This window comes from Kogia breviceps, chromosome 1 (assembly GCF_026419965.1).
Source record: "Kogia breviceps isolate mKogBre1 chromosome 1, mKogBre1 haplotype 1, whole genome shotgun sequence".
In the NCBI taxonomy this organism is placed as follows: domain Eukaryota; kingdom Metazoa; phylum Chordata; class Mammalia; order Artiodactyla; family Physeteridae; genus Kogia; species Kogia breviceps.
This window is the reverse complement of record NC_081310.1, coordinates 169,359,647-169,382,486: the sequence shown is the minus strand read 5'-3', so window position 1 is coordinate 169,382,486 and position 22,840 is coordinate 169,359,647. Positions and strand designations below refer to the sequence as shown.

The window sequence follows — 22,840 nt, the reverse complement described above, 5'->3', positions numbered from 1 at the left end:
CTCAAATCCATTCTGCTCACAGCACAAATTGGAAACAAAGATTTCCAAAACACAAATCTTACTCTTTTTCCATCCTGCTCATAAGATCCAGGGCTCCCCATTACCAAAAAGATCAAGTCCAAGCTCCTCAGCCTGCCACTCAAGGGTTATCCTTCTTTGACCCTTACCATCTTCAAGTATATCCCTTGCCTCTCTGAATATCTACCATACATGCTAACATTTCCTTGTTGCCTTTCCCAATCAAGTCCTATTCATTCATGCCACTCGGCCATTGCACACATCGTCACCTCTCCTGGAATTTCTTTCTTTCATGTGCTCATATCCAAATTCTACCCCAATTCTACCACATGAGCACCTAGTATGTTAAAAATTTTGGTAAGTGCTTTCTTAGCAGCAAACTGAGAGTAAGTCCCATTATTATCTCCATTTTACAGATAGGGAAACTGAGACTCAAAGAAGGGAAGTGAGTTACCCAAGATGCACATTCACAAGTGATGACTGACCTGATACCAAATCAGTTCTCTTTATATATGCTTCAGGCCTCTGACATCTTCCCCCCTCCACCAAGTGCTCTGGGGCAGAGGAGACTTGACTTCTAATCTCAACTGAGCCACTCACTATGGTAGAGACTGTTGGTTGCTCACCAAAAGCCATCCTTCCCATCTTTGATAGTAACTGAGTTGTTGACGAACACATGGCTGCCACCTAGAAGTCATATTGCCCAGCATCCCTTGCAGCTAAGTGTGGTCATGTGAATAAATTCTCGTCAAGAGAATCTGAGTGGAAGTAATGTGTGTATTTGGGTCTTAAAATATTGGTTGTGTTCATCTCCTCACTCTCTTTCTCCTGAGAGCTGGATGTGACCCAGCTTCCACTCCACAGACAAAGACCAAAAATGAGAAACAAAAAAAAGAAAGCAAACTTGGATTTGAGCTGCCATCTTGGTTCTTGAGGTTGGGGTCATGTAAGGCAGGGCAACAAGAAGGAGGCAATCTGGGTCTAAACAACTGGGTGGAACTAGAATGAAATATTTTCTGCTTTTTAAGCCACTAAAAAAAAATTCCCCTTTGTTACAGAAACTGAGCTAACACTTAAATATCTCTTACTATGTGTACCATCCTAAGTACATTAAATACTTTAACTCAATAAATGACTAGCTGTGTGGTGTAGGCAAGTCATTTGACCTCTACGAGCCTCAGCTTCCTCACTTCTACGTGACTTGGAGTAATAGATTAAGTCAGATCACTGAGAGAGTTAGGTGAGATATTATGAGTCAGTACTGGATTACATAACAAGCATGCGGTTATGTGGTTATGTGACAGCTCATGTGGTTAGGGCAGTAGCTGCAAATCTGAAAGAATTTGACTTGAAGAAGGAAAGGAGGAGGAAAAGGAGGAGATGAAGCATTGCTGTTTCAAAATAGTTACGAAAAACTGAAGAACTTTTGGGGATTCCTTATACTAATTTTACAGCTTAGTATTATTTTCTTTTGAATCACATATAGGGGGGAACAGGCAAACTTGTCCATACTTTGATAATCATGGAACTAGAAATGAAATACCCTTGTTTTTTTTTTTGTTTTTTTTTTTTCTTTTAGAAAGGTAAAAACTAAGACATTGCTAATGTCCAGTGTGGTCAAGGGCAGGAGCCAATATGCACAGTCACAGAGCTGGCGGGAAGGTGAATGGGAACAGCCACTTCGGGAACTACTTGGCAGTGGCTGTCACAATTTTATTTGCTCATCTCTTCCGATCCAGTAATCTCCCTTCGAGGAATCCACTCTACAGAGATGTTCCCATAAGTGTTCCAGGGTAAATATACAAGGATGCTCCTTGTAGCCTTATCTGTAACAGTGAAAATTTGGAAACAAGATAAATCTCCATCAGCTGGGGACTGGGTAAATAGATTATGCACAGTGCAGTCATTAAAAGGAATTTACTGACATGGAAGATTTCCAAAATACATTAAGTGAAAAATATCCAATGATAGAAAATAGTATAATTCCATTCACATGAAAGAGAGATGTATATTATGTATGTAACACGTAACATATTGTTCTCATTAGATGTGTGTGCGGGGGGGGAAACTTGGGGGAGGTCTTTGACTTTTCACTTTACATTTTCAAAATTGTTTAAAAATATTTCGCCTCTAGCATACATTATTTTTGAATAAAGACAAGGTGTTTGTTTTAAAAACAAACAAACAGCGATTGGCTCAGAATCTGAGATTCCACAGCCAGTGTAAGCTGAGGTTCCCAGGGGGAGTCTTGCTGCCGGATGTGCCAATTTTATGGCAGAGCCTCCAGCCAGAGCTGCTCACCAGGAAGAGGTGAAGGAGTGAGTCCCTCTGGAGACCAACCTCTAATCAGCTGTGTAGGACTCCCTGCCCCATCCTGGCCACAATCCTGCTCCCTAGGGGTATCTGGACTGCACGCTTATTGGTATCCAACCTCCTTCCATCCTACAAAAAAGAGGGTCTTCTCAAGAGCCCTGCCTGGTTTACCGTGTGTCTGTCCATCCATTGCACTGCCTGTGTGTTGTTAAGTAGGTTGCTTAACCTCTCTGAGCCTCGGCTGCCTAGAATGAGGCCAGCAGAATAAAATGAAGCCAACAACTACACCAACCTCCCCGAGTTGTGAGGACTGCAGGAGAGAGTGCACATCAAGCCTGCTGCCCCACCACGATGCTAGGGAAGCATTGCACTTCCTTGCCCTCCTTCCTCAGGCCAGCCTCACCGCCTCCCAGCACCTGCGGGACAAGAGGGATGAGGAATGTAGTCCTCCTCATACAAAGCTTGGAGAGCTCAAATGACATGCCCAGGGTCACAAGTTCGTGGTTAAGCTGGGACTAGAGCTCAGAACTCACAGTGCTAACTCAGATGCCAGCCCTGGGCCATCTTTCAGCCCAGGTCCCAGCTCAGGGCTTCACTCCAGCATTTCCTAATACCCACTCTGACCCACACATGGGGTGGAGGTGGAGATGAAGGGGAATCAGGTTCTGATTCCTCAGACCCTTACAGTCTAGGGGGAAAGACTCCCCACCAATCCTTCTATGTGATGAAATAGGTCTTTCACAGGTGGAAAAGGCCCTGGGGACGGCATTTATGGCTGAGGAAGCAGCGTAGGCCGAGGTATGGAGGCATAAGTAGCATCAGGTATCAGGAACCTGGGTGGCTGGAGTGGAGGGTGGGGAGGTAGCTGGAGGCTGGCTGAAACAAGGCTCTCTCGTCCTTGTCCCCGTGGTCATGTTTCCCAGCAACAGCTCCCATCTGAGCCACTCATGGGGGCAGGCACTTCACATCATCTTCATTCTTTCTCACAGGGAGCCTGTGGTGTCTCCAGATGACAAATGAGGAGACTGAGCTGAGAGTAGCTTCCTTTATTTCCTCCATCTGCCAGGGCACACATGGGGCCTTGGGTCTTTACCTGGATGTCACCCCCCAAGATGCCCCACACCTTACCCTTTCATCACCACCAATTCTCAGGGCTTCCCAGATCCCAAGTTGCTCGGCAGCACTTGCCCAGAAGCCCCGGCATGTGTCTCTGCATTGCACACTCCAGGCTGGCCCAGATCTCAAGTCGCAAAGTGTGTGCAGGTCTCCTGTCTCCAGACCAGCTGCAGGGTAGAGGTCATGGCTATTCACCCCCAGCTCACCCCAGCCCAGCAGTGCTTCACTGTCTGCAATGTGCTCTCAGAAACCCAGTCTCATTTGAATCCTTGCACACATGTCTCGGAGGGTGGGTGTATTCCCCCCCTTGTACAGAACAAGAAACCGAGGCTGAAAGAGGCTCAGTGTGACTTCTGCATCGCATGGACACAAAGTAGCAGCACCAGGTCTGGGACTCTGCTCTTATTTCATTCAGGCTCAGGTCCTTGGCCAGCCCCAGCCCGGGGAGGGAAAGGGTCCTGGATAGATGGGAGTGGGCATGCTCACCCCATCACTTACTGGGATGTGACTTAGAGGAGTAATGCACTGTCTGAGCCCATTTTCTGACCTCTGGAATGGGAATAAAACCACCTAGTGGTGCTATATACAGGCTTGGGTGATAGTTAAAGGAGGGGCTAGAAGAGAAAGAGCACCTACTGTGTGCTGTTAGGTCCCCTCATGCATGCACACAGTAGGCACTCAATAAGTCTGACTTAGTCCCACAGTCAGCCGTAATCCTGACCCAGCACTTGTAACAGCGGGGTGGAGTTAGGCAAGGAAGGATTAAGGAATTCAAGAGGATTACATAGTAGTCAGCTAAACAATCTAAGCTTCCTGGGAAAAGACCAGGCTCAGACTGTTCATCTAATTTACTCAACAAATGACTGTTGAACACTTAGCTGAGCTGGAATGATGGCGATGATGATGGTGATGGTGATGATGATGATGATGCGATGATGGCAGCTCTCTATTGAGAATCGACGACGTACCAGGTATTTATACAGACTCTTGGCACATCAACCCTATAAGGTCGATATTCCTTAAAAAGATTTTTTTTTCCTGCTAATAGGGACGGTGCTAGTCAGGTCTGGGACTAGGGAGAGGCAAACGAAGCTGCCAGAGACAAAGTTCAAGAGGCACTCTTATGACACTCGCCTCACCCTAGTTCCGGCTCCAGTGCTTGCGGTGGACACTGTGATGTGCTGTCCAGTCGCTGCTTCCCTTAAATTGTTCCCTGGGCTGCTGGGAGTGCTGCCGGCAGACGGTCTTCCCCTCCTCACCCGCCCACAACTCCCCCAGGGATGGCTCCGGCAGGGGAGAGCTGCCCTGCCCACCGTCACCCCACTTCCCTGGGCAGCTGTATCTGCTGACTGCTGGGGCAGGAATAAAAAGTATAATGGTCGGGGGGACTCTGAAAGACCCTTCCAACTCCAGACCTCCCTGTGGGGTTGGCCAAGGCTCTTGTTGGGTCTGCCACGTAGCTTCCTTTGCTAGCTTCTGCTCTGGACCCTTCCTTCCCTAATAAAATTCTTGCAGCTGAAACATCATCTCAGAGTTGGCCACAGGCAACCAGCAACAGTGTTACTGTTGGAGTACCCCCTCTTCCTAGCTGGTTACAACACAGCCTTTCTAAAGAATCTAATATAAAGTATCCCCAGAAAGCCAGGGCTCAGAGATGATAAACTACAAGCTACACTGTTCTAAATACTTTATGGGAATTAACTAATTTAATCTCCACTGCAGCTCTATGAGAGAGGTACTATTAGCATCTCCATTCTGTAGATGAGTTTGAGAGCAGTCATCGTTGGAAAAAACTACTTGCTAATAAAATCCAGTCAACCAAAAGATGATTTCAAAATAACAAACTCCAGCCTGGGGAAACTTTTATATGAAAAGGAAAAAACAAAACAAAACAAAGATGAAATAATGTCTTGCCAGTCCCATGACTCAGTTCCCAACCCTGAGGGAGCCTGACGCCCAACCCCGAAGACCCAGCCCAGGTAGGAGAATGAAAACCACAGGATGGGGTGACGGGGAGGTCAATGGGTTATTTTAAGAGGTAACCTCAGTAAGAGGTAAAAAGTACCTATTAGAACCACAGGAAGCTGGTTGGAGAACAAGACTCAAAAGGTAAGTGACTTACTTGAGGTCAGGCAGCTAGTAGGAGCTGCTTCTGGAAATGGACCCCGAGGCTATCAGACCACAAGCCTCCTGGCAGGATGGACTCTCCATCCTCCTCTCCAGTTGGGAGGGTCAAAATCCTGCAAAGTGTCAGGGATTTGCGGATCCAGATGGTGGGCTGCCCCAGACTTGCCTTTTCCTCTGTCCGTCTGTTTGCTGTCCAGCTAGTCAGCAGCCCCTCTGGGAGGGATGGTGGGTGGGAAATAGCTCAGGAGCTGGACTCCTTCTTCTACCCTTTTTAATTCTAGGAAGAGGTGGGTGTTGGCGGGTGTTGGGTTTCCATCGTAACCCCTTCCATATGGAGAGCACTTCAGAGCTTACCTACTGCTTATCATCCCACCCCTGAATCTGCTCCCCACTTACTATGAGGCTTATTGTCTTGTGAAATAGTAGGGCAGGGTTATTAGCCCTATTTTACTGGTGGAGAAACTGAGGCCAGACCAGGGCCAGACCCTCCATCCCAATCCAACCCTCTGGTTTTTATCTCTGGCCTGGGATCTTGGGCAAAGTGGAGCAAACACTGGCTGTTCTAAGCCCAGAGCTCAGGTCAGTTCTTGCTCAGAAGCCTCTCTGCCCTTCCTCCCCAACCTGTTTGACGATATCTCCAGTATCCTAGGGGAGACCTTCATTCATTGGCCAAACACCTCTGTTGCCCACTCCATGCCTGTCCTGGTGGCTTGGGAGCTGGTGCTGACAGTGTGCTCTGGGTGAGCTCACAGGCTAGCTCGGCATGAGGGTGAGGCCAACCACAGGGCACAGAAGGTCACAGCTCCAGGTTCCTCTCCACAGAGTCTCTGGAATTCATTCTCTCCTCTCCAGCCCCACTGCCATATTTTGGCCTGGTCCTCAGCCTCTCCTCCATGCTTTCCATTCCTCTCTTCCTGCCTTTCTTCCACACCCCTGAAGCACCTAGGGATCTTTCCAGAGAGAGGCAATAGCAGAGGGTGGCCAAGAGCTCACGCTACCAGGTCTGGGACAGCACCACATCCTTCGTCTGTAGAACAGGGACTGTGCCTACCTCCCAAAGTCCCCATAAAGCCAATAGACCTTTCTAGAGACCCCATGCCTTCCCGTACAGGCCCTGTACTTGTATGCCTCCCTGCCTTTGAGTGGGCTCTCCACTTGCATGCCATATTCTCCAGGTCCTAAAGACGTACTCATCATTCAAGGCTCTTCTCACCACATCAAATACCACTGCCTCCCTGAAACCTGAACTGACCTGACCCCTTGCACCAGCTGAAACCACTTCCTCCTCTGGGTTTGCCCACTAGGCCATCCTACCTATTTTCTAGTCCTCATCCTGCTCTTACTTGTACCAAGATGAGTTGATTTCCAGGCCTGTCACCCCCTACTCCCACTTGGACTGTGACTCCTTGAGGGCATGATTATTATTGTAGAATAATCATCATTATCATTTACTGAGGGCTGCCTAGGTGTCTTGCACTGTGCTAAAGGCCTCACATTGCATGCGGTCCTCACAACCACCTAAGACCGGGACCATCTGTCTCTGAGGAAATGGCTTCAGAAATCTCAGTGGATGGTGTCTTGAACAAGAGAGAGAGCTCTGGTTCAAAGCCAGAACCTGAACCCTCAGGTACACCCCGCTCCCCTCTAGCCTCCATGCTGAGCAAACAGTGAGGGCAGCACCCCCAAGCTCCCCCCACCCCTCCCAGGAGCCAGGAAGTCCGTCTTTGGTGCCTTTGGGTTACCTTGCCACCCGGTGGCGGCAGCCTCTGCCTTCCAGATTATGACATAACAATTGCACAACTCACAGATATTTTCGAAAGAAACTGTCAGTTTCCTCTCCTGACCACTGCCAGGGGCTGTGTCCTCCATCCCACCCAGGGCCTCCAACAGCCTCAGACTCTAGAAGCCAAATATAGTTGGAGTTATAAGGAAATGAAAACACCAGACTGGAAAGTGACCCAGTTTTATTGTGGTGCTGGAGGTCAGATGGGGTATTCCTCCACTCCGCAGGGGCAAGGGCTGTACATTCCACCCCTCCCCAGGGCGGGAGGCCCAGAGACCTCAGGGCCCAGGCAGCTGGGTGGGGGCCTGGCGGGTGGGCGGCTCCAGGCACCCAGTGACCACAGTGGTTTGCACGAGGAAAGGGGGAATCAGGCAAAGGCCTGGGATGGCTCAGATTGGGGGTTGGGGCGGGGGAGGGTCCGAGAGGAGAGGACACAGAATCTAAGAACTGGGAGTCCGGAAGGGGGCGTCCACTCCCCTTCACTTTACCGCTGAGGCTCCGGGGCTCAGATGAACCCAAACTGTCATTCTGCAGGAGGCAGGGCCTGGAATGAGGCCAGGCGTCCCAGCCCGGCGTCGGCTCGGTGCACTGACTGCTGCCTCCACCCTCACGGAGGGTGCGTGCGGGGTCCAGACGCTGGGTGCGGAGTCCGGCGGGCAGGCCAGCCTCCTTCTCTCGGGCACGCAGGAAGGCGCCCGGCCTCGCTCAGCAGCTCACCGAGCCGGCGGGCTGCGCCGACCCCAAGTCCGAGAAGCAGTCGAACTCGCTCTGGCCCAGGAAGAGCTCGGGCAGATCGCGCACGCGGTGCAGCCCGAGCTCGAGCTCCAGCGACGTCAGCGCCTCCTCGTCGATGAGTTCGGCGTCCATGCCTCCCAGGGCGTGCACGGGCGGCGGCAGTGGCGGGGCCGGGGCGCCTGGCACCGGCTGCGGGCCCGGAGGTCCTCCCGGGGCGCCGGGGGGCGCGGTGGCGCGGCCCGGGTACAGCGTCGCCACGGGCTGCAGGTGCGCGCTGCCAGCGGCCGGCGGTGGCACGGCCGGAAAGGGCTGGAAGGCAGGCGGCGGCCCGAAGGCCCCGTACGCCAGGGCCCCCGGTGGAGGCGGCGGCGGGCCCAGCGGAGCCCCCCGCGGCCGCAACCCGCTGTCCAGGCCCGGGCCCGAGTAGGGCTGCAGCGTCCGAAGCGCGTGAGGGCCATGGGCGGGCGCGGCAGTCGGCGGCCTCGGCACCAGGCTGTAGCCCTCGGCGAGCATCAGGTGGTCGGCCATGACGGCGGGACGACTGCCGGCAGCGGCGGCAGCGGGCCGATGGTCAGCGCGGGCGTCCCCGGGTCCCGGCAAGCTGTTCCTCTGCAGCGAGGGATCCGAGCCCCTTGCCTTCTCCGCACCTCAGCCGGGCAAAGGAAAACCGAACCCGACCCGTGCTCCTGCGCAGCCCAGGACACACCGAACTCAGAGCTCTTGTGCACCCCAGCTCAGGGCTGAAAGGACCCTGCACACCTACACAGTCGGGCTGCTAGACCTCTGCGTCGTGCCTCCGGACTCGGCGCCCTCTTATACCCAGAGGCGGGGCTGTCCCGGTCCCGGGCGCTCATTGGCTGGATGAGACACTCCTGGGCGGGCCGCGCCGCACCTCCAGGAGGCCTCAGCCCCGCCCCTGTCAGAGCTCCGCCCTTTTGGCCTCAGGCCGCGCCTCCGGCTTTGAGTTCTGTCTGGGAGCGGGGTGTTTGGCACTTTTCAAATGGTCTGGTCTTGGCTGCCCTACGCTTAGTCTCGGGGCTGGCTGGGGCCAAGCTTGCACGGACCAGAAGGTGGAGAAGGAGGGCCAGAGGTTTAGGCCCCCAGAACTGCAGGATCACAAAACCAACCTCTTAACCTCTTAATTTTCCAGATTACGAAAACTGGCAAGGCTCAGCGGCAGAAGGGGTTTCCTGGGAATACACAGTAAAGCCTTGACAGAAGCGAGACTCGAACCCAAGCCTTTTGATTGCTACCTCTACACAGGGCACAGGCACCTTGGTGGTGCGGGGTCCGCGGAAGATCAGCTGGCCGTCCTCATAATCCCAGGAGAGCCAGTTGCTCCTCCTCCGGCTCCCACTCACTTGTCTGTGGAAGCATGTACTGAGTTGTTAATTAAAGTAATTTATGGGCTTGTTTCCTGAAGGACTTGTTCATCTTCATGTCCTCAGCACGTAGCTCAGAGCCTGGCCCAGAGCAGGTTTTCAGTAGAAGTTGGATGAATGAACAGATGATGGAATGAATTGCAACTCATTCCCCTGAGTGTCAGTTTTTTCATCTGTAAAATGGGACAACGACAGCACCAATCCCACTGGCTTGTGGTGAGGGTTAAATGAGGTGATGTGTGCACAATGCCTGGTGCATGGTAGGTGCTCAAAAATGTACCTCAGATGAATGAAAGGCTGGGTTTAGTTCTGTCCCTAGAGATCTTCTGAGCGGGGGGGGGGGGGGGGGAATGTTGCAGCTTCCCTTGATAAGAATAGTTATAACTTGGGTGTTATAGTGCTATATATTCTACAAGAATCTTACTGGAGGCAGGGCATGGATTATCAGCACCATTTTGCAGATAAGGAGACTGAGGCACATAAAGGGAAAGTGAGTGTCTTGGGGTCATACACAAGCAGAGTTAGTATGTGAATGCCTGTGTCCTTAGAGCAGCTGGAGTCTTTCCTGGTGGCCAGGAGACAACTTCCTGAACTGGGCCCTCCACATTTGCCACTCTGCCCCTCCCTTCTCTGGCTCTCCTCCCCTGGTAGTGTCCTTGGGATTTCCTGGAACCTGGGTTTATCCAGTTTGTGCAGAGGGGAGAACCCTAGAGTGAGAGTCCAGAGGCCCAAGTTCCAACTGTATCTCTACCACCCACAGGCAGTATGACCGTTGGGTGTCACGAGGTGATGTCACTTGGTTCCCCAGGGCCTCAGCTTTCTACTCAGTGAAAGGGAGATTGTAGTCCCTGCCGGGTCATCTGAGAGCTTGTGAGAAGGTCACAAGTGACCATGGGTGTGATCACATTTTTTGCAAAGTGTAAAAGCTGCACATGGGAACTGAGTCTGCTGAGTCCCTCTCCAATAAAGATTTCACACAGAAATTCCTAAACCTGGCTGCACCTCAGACTCACCTGGAGGGGTGGAGGTGGGAGGGAAGCAGGAGGCTTTGAACAATACTGAATTTCTGGCCCCACCCAAACCCCTGACTCAGACTCTCTGAGAGTATTTTGAATCATAAATTTGTATTTTTAAAAAGCAACCCTGTCATTCTGACATAGTTGTCTAAGGACACCAACATTTGGGAGCCAATGTGACACTGAACAGTTTTCCTTTTTCAAAAAAAAGTGTGTGTGTGTGTGTGTGTGTGTGTGTGTGTGTGTGTGTGTGTGTGAATAATGTTTTAAAAGGTCTGTAATTTAGTCAACAAGTATTACTGAGCACATATTCTATGCCAGATATTGATCTACAAATGGTTTTCAAGCTTTGGGGATCAAGTAAGTCTTTGAGAATCTAATGAAAGCTCCTGACTGAAAATTAATAATGGGAAACCTCACTGAAATGGAGTTGGCAGCCCAGAAGGGGCAGCTCTCACAAAGGTGCCACTGGCGCATCAATACAGATCCTAACAGGAAGAGACCTACCTTGCATCTCCAGCAGGAAGTGACACTACTTTCCAGTAGAGGAAGAAAGATTTTTCTTCTTGTCTGGTAACAGCTCAGCCAATGAGAGACTGTCACAAGTCAGCCAATGAAAAGTCACTATACTTCAAACTCCTAGTTTCCTCCAATGGATTTTTTGTTTATAACAGCACTTCCAACTTCCCTCCTCCTCTATAAAAGAGTTTCCTCTCCATTGCGACTTGCGTGTGGTTCACCATAGTTGTATGTCCCAAGTTACAATTCTTTGCTACTCCTGAATAAACCTGTTTTGCTGGTAAAATGACTGGCTGTTTTACTGTTTTAGGTTAGCACTACAGACATCATGGTCACAAACTATTGCATAGAAATTTGGCAGTTAGCTGATCCCTGGAGGATCCAGGGGGTCCTCAGGGGTCCATGGAGTCTGGGTTAGAACCACTCTTGGGTACTTGGGGACATATAGTTAACAGCAAACTAAGTAAAACAGTTATTCACATGTTAGAAAGTGGTAGACGCTATGGAAAAAAGGAAAAACAGGTTAGGGAAGAGATTGGGGGTACAGGGGGAAGTGTGCAGTACTGCACAGAATGGTCATGGTGGGCCTCATTGAGACCATAAGTTTTGAGCAAAGACTTGGAGGAGGAGAGGGCAGTAGCCACACGGTGTCTGGGGCAAACTAGTCCCAGCAGAGAGGACAACTGGAGTGTACTGCTAAAGCTGTAGTACCAGGGACTGAGGCATCGGCCAGGGACCTTGTTAGAAATGCACATCTGGGGCCCCACCCCAGACCTGAATCAGAAATGGCTGGGTCCCAGTCACCTGCATTTTAATCTGCCCTGCAGGTGATTCTGAACCCGTGAATTAGGGTAAATCCTGGAGGCAGGTGTGAGCCACAGCCAGGAGGGAGGGTGGCTGGAGCAGAGGAAGCTTGGGGTGGGGGAGGTCAAAGAGGGCAAAGGGCCCTGTTAGGCCCTGTAAGGACTTTGGCAGGGGAGTGATGTGATCTACTTTATGCTGTGAAAGCATTGCACTGGTTGAACCTGGTTTCTTTCTAGCATTTCCATGAATTGCTTCCTTGCTCTGCTTGGATCGCCCAGGCACATTCATCTCTCAGAAGAGAGACCTTCCCTGACCACCTCTATTCCACTCTATTTCCTCACCCTGTTCTGCTTTTCTTTTCAGCACCTACCACCACTTGGCATTATTTCAAAGACTCTCTCCCTCTCCCTGAGAGCAGAGGCTTTGCATCTCTTGTTCTGCACTGTATTTCTAAGGCATTAGAATGGTGCTTGGCACATAGGAGGGACTTAATAATTCATTGGATGAATAGATTAGGCAGAGTGAAAGTTATTATCTTTTATGACAAAGAAGAAAACTAAAGCACAGAAAATAACTCAGGAAGTTGGCCAAGGTCACAAGGTGTGTGTGGTGGAGCAAGGGCTGGAAGGGACATTTGTAGTCCTGGAGCGGGGCAGTCCCCACTGATCCAAGCTGCTTTCACTCCAAGCCATGTCTTCATGAGCCCATGGTGGGGATCAGGGGGAAAAGCCCTTGAGTCTACCTGGCATGAGTTGACAGGGCCACATTAATCCTTGACCCACTTGGGCACTGGTCAGTGGTCACCAGTAGAAGGAACTAGTAGCTCCTAGGGACCATCTTGTGTCACCAAGTGAGAATGCAATTCTGCCCTCTTCTTCCTTGTGTCCAGTCCTTCTTCTTGAGGAGTTGTAGAAAGATCCACCCCAAGTGGCTTCAACTTGTTTCAAAGACCCCAGGTTCTGGTTGGCAAGAACTTTCGGGTTTTACTCTTGCGGACAGCCCCATTTCTAGCACCCGAGGCAAAGATTGCCTGAGACTGGAGGGCTCAGGAGTGGTACCTAGGGAAGACCTCGCTCTAGAATCTCGGAGTTGGCTCCCCAGTCCCTGGCTGAACAGGGTCCCAAACCCCGCTGAGCAGCTTGGCAGACTTGGCATTTAACCCTGGAGGCTGCTCTGAGACCTGAGCTCCAGGCTTTGACCGGCAGGCAAAGTTCATCTCTTCTGCAGCTTTTCCTCAAGGTTTTAGAGCAGGGGAGATATTTCTACAGATGCCCTAAGGGCCATGTCCTCCAAGAGCCTCTAGATGGTGACTTGCACCTGTACTAGATGCTCAGCTGATGAGAATGAGGCTACTGCACGAGATCATAACAAGAGTAGTATTAGCTAATATTTATTGAGTGTTTACTATGTACCAGACATGAGCTGGATGCCTTACGTGTAGTATTTTTTAAAAAAATATTTATTTATTTGGTTGTGCCGGGTCTTAGTTGTGGCAGATGGGCTCCTTTGTTGTGGCTCCAGGGCTTCTTAGTTGTGGCTCCAGGGTTCCTGCGGCTCCAAGGCTCCTTAGTTGCGTCATACATGAGGGATCTAGTTCCCTGGCCAGGGATGGAAGCCAGGCCCCCTGTATTGGGAGTGCAGAGTCTTATCCACTGCACTGCCAGGGAAGTCCCTACATGTAGCATTTTATTTAAACCTCATAATCAACCTGTGAGTAGTTACTATCATTCCCATTTCACAGAGAAGTGACTTGCCCAAGGTCACACAGCTAGTAATGGAGGAAAGAAGTGTGGCAGTGCCACTAGTTTCCTCCTAGTGTCACTCTCTCCTTCTTCTTTACCAGCATGCCAGGTAAGCTCCTGCCGCGACAGCTCCAGGTCTTCCCTCTGCCAGAACAATCTGCTCCCTCACCCCATATCTGCATGTCTAATTCCCTCACCTCCTTTGAGTCTTTGCTCAAATATTACCTTTCTCTTGACTACTCCATTTAATTGTAGTGGTTTCCAAAAATTTCCACAAATTATTTAAGAGACCGCCTCAAATTCCCCTCTCCTTAAATGTGGGATGGACATAGTGACTCACTTCTAACAAATAGAATATATAGCAGAAGTGACCAGTGTCATTTTCAAGACTAGGTCATAGAAGATATTGTGGGTTTCTCCTTGCTCTCACTCTTGAATCATTTGTTCTGGGAAAGTTAGTTGACAAGCCATGAAGACACTCAAGCAGCCCTAGTGTAGAGGCCCACATGGCAAGGAGCTGAGGATTCCTGCCAACAGCTAGTGAGGAACTAAGGCCTTTTGCCAACAGCCATATGTGTGATTTATCTCAGAAGTGGATCCCCCCAGCCCCAGTCAGCTTTTGGATGTCCACAGCCTCAACTGACATCTTGTTTGCAACCTAGATAAGCCAGTTGTGCATTCCTGACCCACAAAAACTGAGGTAATACATATCTGTGGTTTTAAGCTCCTAAATTCTGTGGTAATTTGTTACATGGCAAATAGATAACACATTATTACAGCAACCAGTTCCTTGTCCATCTACCAAATGGGCCTGATTTTGCTCTAGTTTTAATTTTTTCTAAGCAGTTATCATCTTCTAACACATTAAAGAATACTCTTATTTATTACATTTAATTGTTTATCTTCTCACCACTAGAATGTCAGCTCTACACAGGCAGGGATTTTGTCTGTCTCGTTTATTGATTTATCCCCAGCACCTAGAAGAGTGCCTGATGTTATATTTCATTTAAAAATGTGATATAGTCATCCCTTCATATCCACGTGGGGATTGGTTCCAGGACCCCCGTGAATACCAAAATCTGCAGATGCTCAAGACCTTATATAAAATGGTTTAGTATTTGTGTAAAAGCTACGCACATCCTCCCATATACTTTAAATCATCATAGATTGCTTAAAGTACCTAATACAATGTAAATAGTTGTAAATACAATGTAAATATTTGCCAGCATGTGGCAAATTCAAGTTTTGCTTTTTGGAACTTTCTGGAATCTTTTAAAAAAGTATTTTCAGGAGCTTCCCTGGTGGCGTAGTGGTTGAGAATCTGCCTGCCAATGCAGGGGACACAGGTCAAGCCCTGGTCTGGGAAGATCCCACATGCCACAGAGCAACTAAGCCTGTGCACCACAACTACTGAGCCTGTGCTTTAGAGCCTGCGTGCCACAACAGCTGAAGCCCGTGTGCCCAGAGCCCTTGCTCCGCAACAAGAGAAGCCACCGCAATGAGAAGCCTGCACACCCCAACGAAGAGTAGCCCGTTTGCTGCAACTAAAAAGAAAGCCCGTGCTCAGCAACGAAGAGCCAACGCAGCCAAAAATAAATAAATAAATTTATTTAAAAAAATATTTTTGGGCTTCCCTGGTGGCTCAGTGGTTGAGAGTCTGCCTGCCAATGCAGGGTACACGGGTTCGAGCCCTGGTCTGGGAAGATCCCACATGCTGCGGAGCAACTAGGCCCGTGCGCCACAACTACTGAGCCTGCGCTTCTGGAGCCTGTGCTCTGCAACGATAGGCCGCGACAGTGAGAGGCCCGCACACCGCGATGAAGAGTGGCCCCCGCTCGCCGCAACTAAAGAAAGCCCTCGCACAGAAACGAAGACCCAACACAGCCAAAATAATAATAATAATAATAAATTAATTAAGAAACAATTACTTTCAATCTGTGGTTCGTTGAATCCAAAGATGCAGAACCCGCAGATGTGGAACTAGCGGATATAGAAGGCCGACTGTGTTATCAATATAAGACAATTCTTATTTTGGAAAAATTAATGTGTAAAAAGAATTCATGGGTCTGAGGATCAATAAAATATGATTGTAGGTGCTCAGTAAGTATTAGAATATGAAATGGCAGAGTGCTGATTTTGTTGAGAGCAGCAATGTGCCCAGTCAAAAATCAGACACATTCCTGGCCAATGAGTTATAAGCAGAAGAGGCTGGGTGGGGCCTCCTGGAAAGCTCTTTAAAAATAGATGGAATTATGCAGACGAGGTAAAGCCACAGAGATAAAAGGAAGATTGGTGGTTGCCAGAGGCTAGACAGCAACTGCTCAATGGGTACAAGGGTTCCTTGGAACTAGATAGTTGGTGGTGTACAACATGGTGAGTATATTAAAGGCCACCGAACTGTTCACTTTTAAATGGTTAATTTTGTGTGATATGAATTTTATCTCCATTGGAAAAGAAAAAAACAGATGGATTCAGCCAGCGCTCACTTTTTGTGCTTTGCCTTTCCTCCTTTCCTGCCAGGGATGAGGATGTGATGCCTAGAGGGGCAGCAGCCATTTTTTCAGCATGAGGATATAACAACAATGACAACTAACATTTATAGAGCACTTAACATGTGCCAGATTCTGTGCTAAGCTCTTTACATATATCAACTCACTTAATTTTTACAACAACCCTATACAGAAGGTAGTTATTCCCATTTTATAGATGAGAAAATTGGTACAAAGAAGAAACATGACAGCATATGCTAAGGATGGCAGAGTGGAGTCTAGGAGGAGCCTGGGCCCTCCATTTACTATGGAGTCTCTGTAGCAGTCCTGAAAGCCCCACTTTGGTCTTCTTACTATTTGAAAAAAAATATGTGCTATTTAGTTAAGCCACTGTAGTTAGGGTTCTGTTCCAGGCATCCTGAGATTCAGAGTCAGGTGTATCTGACTTTAGTGCAAGTGCACCTAATGTCTATGCTTGCTTAGTCTGCAAATCAGTTATCAAGGGCTGTTTGGTCCTTCTGATCCCACTTGGTGGTGTTCCTCTACAGTAGAGATGGGGTCTCCCTCCACTTTGAAGCCCCATTGCCCAGTACAGGGCCTGGTCTGTACAAAATAGTGCAGTGTGATTTTGGGATTAGCAGTTTGGACCAGGGAGAGGAACTTGGAGTGCAGGAGGGAGACGGTCCCAGGTGTAAAGCAAACATCAAAGATGCAGTGATCTGTGAGGTGGGGGAAGATGTTATGGAGGAGTGAGCCTTCTCGTATGGGCTGGATCTGGACAGATGGAGAAGGCAGGAAAATGGGCTTTCTTGACAAAGAGCACAGCTTTCGAACGGAAACACCAAAGCATGAATGTACACAGTGAAGTTCAGGAAGTACCGGGTGGCTGGGTGGGGCCAGAATAATGGTCATTTGTATCTGGACAGGGAGAGATCAGACCTGAAAGATGAAGGCCCTTGAAAATCAGCACTCATAATACTGAAAATCATCTGTGCAGAGGTTTCTATATCTTCTCACAACAACCCAAGAAAGAGAAAAGGCAGGAGGTGTTTCACGTAGAAAGGAACTGAGACAGAGAGAGGTGAATCAATTTGGCTACTGTTGCATGGCTAGCAAGTGCCAAGGGTGAGACTTGAACCTGGGTCTTTTAACTTCTGTCCTATGTTTGCCTGCTTAAGCAAGGGATTGTCAGCAACTCTGTAGGGAGTGCAGGGAAGGGCCATGGAAGGGCTCTGAGCAGGGGGATGATGATCCTCCTGTTGGTACTTTCTCTCTTGCCAGTGGAAATGGACAGGATGGATTTGAGGTAAACTGCTGGGGCACGGCAACACACTCATTCATTCCTTCATTCAACAAATACTGAGCTCCTACTGTGTGCCAGGTACTTCCTGGACTCGTAGAGCTTACAATTTAGTGACAGGAGAGACAAGAACCAAGTGATAAAACAAAACGATTACAAACTGTCAAGGACTAGGAGGGGAACAAGCAGGGTGATTTGAACTTACTTTAGGAAGAGGGGTCAGGGCCTGCCTCTTGGACAGGGGACATCACGTTGAACCTGATAAAGAGGAGGAGCCAACTCTGCAAAGAACAGAGGAAGGATGTTCTGGGCAAAGAAGCAGCACATGCAAAGGCTGAGGTGGGAAAGAGCTGGCACCTTTGAGGAACTGAACAAAGGCCCTGAGGCTGGACGCTGGTGAGCCAAGCGTCAGCGATCAGAGAGGTAGGCAAGGGTCAGGTCAGCTGAGGAGCTGAGTCAAGGGCTTGGATGTGTTTCAAGTGGTTTGGGAAGTTACTGGAGGCAGGAGGTGCCCCAACAGGGCCAGAGTGCTGTGACCCTGTGGAAGAGGCGGATTGGTAGCAGGGGGAGCTCAAGCACTTACAGCGGAGTCAAATTTAATAGGGGCGGGGCCATTAAGTTCTAAAATCAACATGTAAGGCAAAAATCACGTGTAGTCCTTAAGGATCCCCTGTGGAACTTATTCCATGTACATTTTTGCATGTTCAATCTTTATAATAATAGGTATATTTGTATGTACTATATGTAGCAACATACAGTGTATGAAAAATCATACGTTTTGGAAAAAACGCATATTCAAAATATAATTTAATATTACTCTTTTTTTGTTTTGTTTTGTTTGCGATACGCGGGCCTCTCACCGTTGTGGCCCCTCCCGTTGCGGAGCCCAGGCTCCGGACGCGCAGGCTCAGCAGCCATGGCTCACGGGCCCAGCCGCTCCGCGGCATGTGGGATCTTCCCGGACCGGGGCACGAACCCGCGTCCCCTGCATCGGCAGGCGGATTCTCAACCACAGTGTCACCGGGGAAGCCCTAATATTACTCTTAAACACACAAAAGGGAGAAGTAAAGGCAAGAGTCATCTAATGCCCATGTATATTTGCGTGAGACCCCCTGTAATGGACGCTGTTGGCACCCCGCGTGGATCCCCTTTCCTGGCTAGCGCACCTGCCTGCCAGCTGCCGGGATGTTGGCTGCTAATAATCACTGCAGCCTGCTTCTCTTGAGAATTGCCCTCAGTCAAATGGCAGCCTCCTCCTCCCTCACTCCAGCCCCCACCAGTCCCAGGGACTGACTGATGAGGGTACAATAGACAAGTCTCCTTGCCTCAATGTGACACTGACTCTGTAGGGCAATGGCCCCAGTGCTCCCCGTGAGTCAGGTTGGAACTCCAGCTTTCTGTGAACCCCCCTGTCTTTTCCTTACTCCTCTTCTCCTGAGAGCTCAGATTCTAGGGGATCTGACCTAAGACCCTCCCTTGAAGCACATGCCTATTAGGTGCTGGGGGCTGAGGTTCACTGTCCTATTTAATCCTCACAATAACCCTTGGGGGGACACTCCTCTGAGAAGTGCCCCCTTCTTCATTTTACCCATGGGGGTTCCCGTTATGCTATATGACCCATCTTTGCTGGACAGAGCCCCCTATGCCATAGACCAGAGCGGTGGAGCTTAGGCCCAGCTGGACCAGATTCTTTCTCCCAGTAGTTTGGAATTGGGACTTGAAGACAGCAGCCAGACTGAATGAGTTTGGGACTGTCACACATCAACCTTTGAGTGAGCTCTGCGGGCAGCCAGCTTTGGCTACAGGCACCAGATAAATGGAGGAGACCCATCTGCAGAGGGAGAAAAATGAAGCAAGCATGGAGGGAAGAGAAATGGGAGGCGAGATGGGGAGGGAGTCTTGCCTGAATTTCTGGTGGCTTTACGGGGGGACTGTCAGGCTCACGTGCCCTTCTGCCCTGGGGTTTCAGGAGGTGCCCTGGTCTCCTGAGACAGTCCTGATTTTGCTTAAGCTAGCTCGAGAAACATAAAAAGTGTTGGGTCAGATGGGGAGCTTTGTCCCCATTTTACAAATAATGAGAAGAATACTCAGGAAGGGTAGTCGTCAGCTTATTATGATTATTTATATTATTATTATTTATTATAATATAATAATAATATTATTATTTATTTATATTATTATTATAATCACCAGCTTATTATTTCCAGAACACAGCCAGAAACTGGCACAGCTAGAATTCATTGCGGGGTCTGGCTCATTCCCTGGACAGGTTCCTTCTACTGCTCATTGCCTGCCCTCTGGGGACAGGGTTCTGGGCACGTGGATGCTGCATCTTTGAGCATCCCAATTCTGGGCTGGCAGAAATTGCTTCCTTGGGCTCAGGAGTTCCCAAGCTGCTTCGAAGGTGGCAAGGGTGTCCCCTCACTCTGGAACCTGCTACTTCTGACCTGGCATCCACAGATACCCTGTGAACACGTGGCCTGTACCAAGCTTTGTAGCCAGGATCAAAGGATGGCCACAGAGCCCTGGACTCTCCCCCTGAGGATGACCTTGACCTGTGATTGCTGTGTAAGTGGGACTCTGAGACCCTGCACATCTGTGGGAAGGGGAGTTTGGCCTGAGTGGCACTTCCTTAGCAGCATCGCCCATCCCTTAAGAATCAGGCTGATAAAGAGCCACTGCTGACCCCAAAGCAGGTGTGATTAATCACTTCCTTCTCCACACTGCTGCCACTGCATCCTGTGTCTGAGTCATTTCCGCATCCCTGTACCTAACATGGTGCCTAGCACAAAAGAGGTATGGGGGCACTTTTGCTGAATGAATGGCATTGAATCTTACACTGTTGGACATTGTGTCCACTCGATCCCCTTGATGACACTTAAAGCAGCATGAGGGTAGGGCCCAGTTTTACTCTGTGATGGGGGAAGGGCCAGCATGGTACAGTGCAAGAGCGTGGGCTCTGCAGAGAGTCAGGAGTCTTCGGTTTGAATTCCATCTCTGCCCCTCTGGGTCTTGAAATCTTAGGCAAGTTATTCCTCCTCTCTGAGCCTCAGTTTCCTCATCTGTAAAATGGGGGTGGTAATAATAACAACTATGTGACCATGCAGTCAGGAGGATTTAGTGGGATAATATATCTAAATTTCCATCACGGGCCTAACACAAGGTAGGAGCTCAGTGAATATTGATTTTCTCCACTCTGGTATTTCTCACAGTACCTGGTATATGGCAGACAGTTAGTAAATGCTAGGTCACCTTCAGGCCATCCTGGACCAAGCAGGTCAAGCTACCAGTTGATAGCAATGGCATGAATGGGCCCAGGAGATGCCAACAGAGCCCAGCCCAGCATATAGAATCAGGAGCTAATAAATGATTGCTGTTTTAAGCCCTAAGTTTTGAGGTAGTTGTTAAATTACTAGGTAAGTTACTAAGTTACTGAGACAAACACTGAAGTTGCAGGAAGGGCTGGGATGGAGCTGGTCTTAGGAGCAACTGGAACTAGCCCTCTCTCTCTGTGTCTCCTGTCTTTGTTTTTTTCTAAACGTTACCTTTTTTCTCTTTCACAGCACAGTGATTTTCTTCACGGTGTAGAAAATATAGCTGAGTTTTATACCTTGCGCCTTTAGCTCATGGAGAAAAACTGACTCCTTTCCCTGAGTCTGCAAGTCCCTGGGAAAAGACCAGCTGGCTCAGCTTGGGTCAAGCCCCGCCCCTGCCCAGTGATGGGATGGGGAGGGCGAGATCACAAAGCACATCCTAGATGACACATGCTGAGCACAGGGCGGGACCAAGCACTATTCTAGGACACACAATCCTATCTGAGCTGTTATATCTCAGTTTTGAGGAGAGGGAGCTGAAAACCGAGGCACAGAGAGCTGGAGTAACTTGTCCAAGGTCACAAAGGCAGAAGGAGGTGTAGCCAGGATTCATACCAAGACTGTTTGACTCCGGAGCCCACACCCTTATCAACCACACTGCTCGCCTCTCAGATTGGGCTCCTGAGGAGATCCAAAGGATTGAGGGGTGGGCAAGGTGGAGGCCCTCCAAGGAAGGAACTGGAAGGCTTGGCCCAAAGAAGGGAAGCTTCCAGGAGGCCTTAATCACACTGTCTTCAGGTCTCGAAATGGCTGTTTCTAGGTAGTGAGAGTGGAACATTCTGGGTGACCTCTGAAAATGAACCTAGGACTACTGAGAAGTGGGTTTCAGTTCAGTGGAAGGAACTTCTTTAGAGTCAGAGGTGTCTGAGGGTAGTATGGTAGCTTCTGGAAAAGTGAGTGCCTCGTTGCCAGGAGTTAGAGGAGCCCCATTGTCAGGGGAATGGTTTCGAGGATTCCCACCGTCCCTCTCTCCTGCCTGTACCCCTGAGGGTACAGCCTGGGCAGGACAAGAGGAAGGCGCTTGGGGGTGGGAGGCTGGACTCGCTCAGTGGTTCCCAGATCTTTGGATCAGTAAATCACCCCCTTCCAAATTACAGCAACTGCTGTAAGGTGGTTAATTTTTTATTTCGCCAAGTCAGGGCATAAAACAGCCCAACTAGCCAGCCAAACAAACCAATAGCAACTACCAGCCAGCTACTTCACCACTTCATAAGAGGGAAGCCATTTCAACACCAAAAAATCCAAACAGACATAATCTCAGAATAAACTATTGTTTTCTTTCAAGGATGAGCAGTTTACAAATTTGCATAAACATGACCAACAAAGGACTTATTAAAAACCAATCTGCAGGCAGAAAAATTAGGGCCTCACACTTTGTCCAACATGATTATGTGCTAATATGATTGTTTTCTTGATATGAGTTTTTCTGTTTGAGGATCTGGAATTGCTAGGACAACAGACTCATTTGGGGACTTAAAAAAATTCCACTTATTGTTGAAAATCTTGTTTTAAGTGGGCATATTGGGGGAAATGGAAGCAATACGCTTCCAGTGATTTCATTTTGCAGGCGAACTGAGGGGAATTAAGGAAAAAATAGCTTCTGGGTTTCTCCAGCCCCTTTTCCATTCAGCATCACTCCACCCCACCGGACCATGCTGTCTGGGGCCTAGGGCGAGGGGGAGCACAGGAAGGGGTTGCCTAAGGGCCAGGGTCCCTCTCGCCCCGCTGCCACCCCAGTCTATGCTGCCTGAGGACTTGGCCTGCCAACGCTCAGCAGAGGGGACATTCAAACTGTCACAGATTCATGTGCCTGGTCTTTAAGAAGGACTGGGCCAGACACCCTGCAGAACCCCTTTCCAGTCAAAACTGTGTCGTTCCAACAACTGGTTCTTAGGGTCCCTGAGAAGCCCCTATGGCAGCCTTGATTTGGCTGATTTTATGAAAAGAAGTCCATGAGTGAGGAAGGATTCTGTTTTTATTAATAATAGTAACAGTAGCCGATGTTTTATGAGCCCTTTCTCTGTCAGGTCCCACGCATGCATTATTTCATTCAATTCTTACAACAACCCTGCAAGGTATGTACTAGGATTGTTCCCATTTCATAGATGATGAAAATGAGGTC

General features: G+C 49.3%; 1 protein-coding gene across 1 annotated transcript; it reads right to left on the bottom strand.

The window, feature by feature from the left end:
• Positions 1 to 7,521: 7,521 nt before the first annotated feature.
• Positions 7,522 to 8,895, bottom strand: CITED4 (Cbp/p300 interacting transactivator with Glu/Asp rich carboxy-terminal domain 4). The gene has a single exon (XM_059042594.2). The coding sequence runs from the start codon at positions 8,618 to 8,620 to the stop codon at positions 8,063 to 8,065; it is 558 nt and encodes a 185-aa protein (XP_058898577.1). The 5' UTR covers positions 8,621 to 8,895; the 3' UTR covers positions 7,522 to 8,062.
• Between the last annotated feature and the right edge of the window lie 13,945 nt (positions 8,896 to 22,840).